Here is a 2,941-nt window from a genome sequence, read left to right as displayed (position 1 = left end):
TTTAGACGCTCCAACCACGCCGCGCCAGAGCAAGCCCATCAAAGCCTCCACCCACCGTCCACTTGGCAAGCCTGTATTGTTTAGTGGTCTTGGGTTGGCTAGCCCTGCCGGTGTCGGACCCTCAACGAAATCCGTTCACCCGAGCTTCAAGGTACGTAGGCATCTTCGCAACCGGCAAAAGCATCTCTTCCAGGTTAGAAAGCGTACTGTTGTAGTTGGTGGACTCAGTGTGGTGCCATTGGTGGCCACGGTCGTGCGTGTGGGCACGCTGGCACGTGTACGCGCAGGTGAACCCACGGGATAAGCGACAGCAAATTGCCGCCCTTACGATTCAGCTCGCTTGGCGTCAATACGTGGGTCGCAAGGTTAGTCTGATCCCTCTTGCGCTCATTTGCTTGTGTGTTTTCAAGCTTTCATTTGTCAGATCAGTCTCATGCGCATGGCGTCGCTCTGGCACATTTTGAAATACATTTGCAGGCAACGCGCAATCCCCAGCACCGTTATCGCACAATGCAGCAAGAGCGCCTGGCCATGCGGCGCGAGCAACGTGATGTACTATTGAAGGAGACCTATGCAAGCAAGCCCCCGCCCCCTGTCTTCTGGCGACCACAGCTCCAAGCTGTGCCACGACCCGACGAGCTTGTTACTGTCCCTTCGCCAGCCATCACCTCCTTCAACATGGCCGTGCGCGCGTACCAAGAGCCCTTGTTAGATCTGCAGCGCGCACGACTGGCTCGTGCCGAGCAGCTGCTTCAAGAGCGTCGTGATGACGTCGAACAAAAGCTCGTCAAAACTGAGGCGAGGATGCGTACAGTCCTAGCCATGAATCTCAAGACTGATTATTCAAGTCCAAATATGAATCGGGAACCCAGCACGATGATGACCATCGATCCTCACGAGATCTTGCGCCGTCATAAGGAGAAGCGACAGGCTGAAGCACAAGCAGGGCTTCGCAAGGACCCTGCACCGCCACGAAAAGCCGAGCCGCCGGCCGGCCCACGCATGGGTGATGGTGGCTTGGTTCTGGATAGTCGGGCCCGCCAAGCCATCCTGCAGCGTATCCGCGAGCAGTCAACCACCGCCTGAGCTGAGGAGCGATTCCTCGTGCTGGCTGAGGAATTTGGTGTCCTCTTTCACGTGTGCGTGGCCATGTGTTTTTCTACCCCTTCTTCTTCTTCTCCGTGTCCCATTGTCCCTTGCTTCACAGGGCTAGGCCGCAGGTCGGCCATTCGTGTGTTATTGATTGTGTTTGCTTGACGTTGGTGCGTGTTGCCATCAATGTGAATTTGTTCTCTTTGGTCAAGCTCGCTTCATCTGCAATCACTTAGTATTTTTTTCTCTTTCAAATTGATATGAGATTTAAGGTTTCCCGAATGCTTGCATGGTTGTAGAAGAGCACCGTAGTGGTCTTGGATGACCAAAGAGAAGATAAAGGGCGAAATCGCAAAGAATGGGTGTTAGCAAGGCAATGCGCCGACTCAATTGTCGGTGAAGACAAGTGTGATTTGAGCGATATTGCCCGTTGTGAAGAGCAAAAGACATCTGGCGACACGGTCGCCTCAAACGAGCGTATGGAGCAGCAGGAGGATTCCAAACCAAACATAGCCGCCCTATAGACCGAAGCAATGATACAAAGAATAGCAAATGTTCACACGTGACACTAGCTTCAAGATGTTGGGGTTTACTGGCAAAGCATTCACATCCTCGTCCTTCATTTGGTGGCGGGGGCTATGTGTTACAATGATACAAAGATAATTTGGCGACATGAGGCAAGGAAGAAGAAGGTGGGGAAGGGGGTGAGATGCAGGACATTAAACATACCGCCAAAGGCATCCGGCATGCGCTCGATCGTGTACTTGCGCTGTGCAATATACATGATGGGAACACCCGGAACTTTGCGTATCCGCCGCTTCAGGTCGCGGTCGCAGGTTGCGACAATGTAGCACTTGTGCTAGGAAGACACAGGCAAAGCATGGTTGAGACGCCGTCTGGACAGGGCCTCGAACAAGTTGTCAGTTGCTCAAGCAACTCTTTCCCAGCTGAGCTGCTGGCACCAACCTGTGAAACGCGTTCCACAAGGCAATCATCGGCATAGGTGCCCTTGTGCATGCAGGGTAGGCGCTTGAAGCGTTCATCCTTGGCCATACTGTTGACGTGGGCACAGCATTGGGATGAATGGATCACTTGGTAGTTCAAGCCAAACAAGAAAGCCGGTGTGACCTACCGAAGAGCCACGCGGTATTTGCGGCCCAGCTTCTCCAATTCTGCCATCACACTATGCGGAGAAAACGACAGCGTCAGTTGTCAAAGTAGGCAGGAGATGGGCACCGGGTACGATGCAACCGCGCTACGGTAACATACCAGTCAGTGATGCAGGGGATTGTCTTGGCGTACAGGCAATTCATTGAGGCCTAAAGGCGGGCCAGGTCAATGAGAGGCAAGGGCAGGTGAAGCATCATAAAGGCCCAACTCCCAAGGTCTTGGCAAACATGCAAGCAAGGTCCAACCTCGATGATATCAAGTTTGTTCTGGATTGAAAAGTTGATGAAGTTGGTATCTATGCGATAGGTGTGAGCCCCCAACGATGAGTTGATCAAGATGGAAGCAGCACCTTGCCAGTCGCAGCCTCGAGCCCTCTAAGCGTACCAATGAGGATGTGATAGGGGGGGCCAAGTTGTGTGTTGTAGCTAAAGTACATGGCAGATGATGCCTTTTCTCTATAAGAAGCATGAGAGAAGAAGAAGAAGAAGAAGAAGAAGAAGAAGAAGAAGAAACACGTCAAGCCAAGAGCACGGCGGAATATAACAACGGTGGCGGGTCTTCCTCGTCGGGTACAGAATATTGCCGGAGCAGCGGTCGGAGCATTTCGGAGTGGGGCTGATGGTCAATCCACACTTACACATGACGGATCTCCTCGCCCAGCACGGTCTTCTTCTTTTCC

The 2,941-nt window shown here is 52.8% G+C and overlaps 1 protein-coding gene across 1 annotated transcript; it reads right to left on the bottom strand.

The window, feature by feature from the left end:
* Positions 1 to 1,455: 1,455 nt before the first annotated feature.
* MONBRDRAFT_33204 (uncharacterized protein) lies at positions 1,456 to 2,935 on the bottom strand. Its single transcript, XM_001747426.1, has 8 exons — positions 2,900 to 2,935; positions 2,647 to 2,717; positions 2,508 to 2,557; positions 2,362 to 2,411; positions 2,225 to 2,275; positions 2,059 to 2,146; positions 1,822 to 1,951; positions 1,456 to 1,728 (listed from the first exon to the last, which is right to left on the bottom strand). The coding sequence occupies exons 2-8, from the start codon at positions 2,696 to 2,698 to the stop codon at positions 1,712 to 1,714; spliced, it is 438 nt and encodes a 145-aa protein (XP_001747478.1). The 5' UTR covers positions 2,699 to 2,717; positions 2,900 to 2,935; the 3' UTR covers positions 1,456 to 1,711.
* Positions 2,936 to 2,941: the final 6 nt, after the last annotated feature.

This window comes from Monosiga brevicollis, genomic scaffold (assembly GCF_000002865.3).
Source record: "Monosiga brevicollis MX1 MONBRscaffold_17 genomic scaffold, whole genome shotgun sequence".
In the NCBI taxonomy this organism is placed as follows: domain Eukaryota; class Choanoflagellata; order Craspedida; family Salpingoecidae; genus Monosiga; species Monosiga brevicollis.
Note: the sequence above shows the minus strand (reverse complement) of the source record. Positions and strands in the feature narration are given on the sequence as shown.

Bases quoted from the DNA above. Each gene is read 5' to 3' on its own strand.
- MONBRDRAFT_33204 (XM_001747426.1), bottom strand. From the start codon at position 2,698: ATGTACTTTAGCTACAACACACAACTTGGCCCCCCCTATCACATCCTC. The intron at 2,558-2,646 runs GTACGCTTAGAG...CCTATCGCATAG, and splicing joins CCCCTATCACATCCTCATTG to ATACCAACTTCATCAACTTT. The intron at 2,276-2,361 runs GTATGTTACCGT...TTCTCCGCATAG, and splicing joins ATCCCCTGCATCACTGACTG to TGTGATGGCAGAATTGGAGA.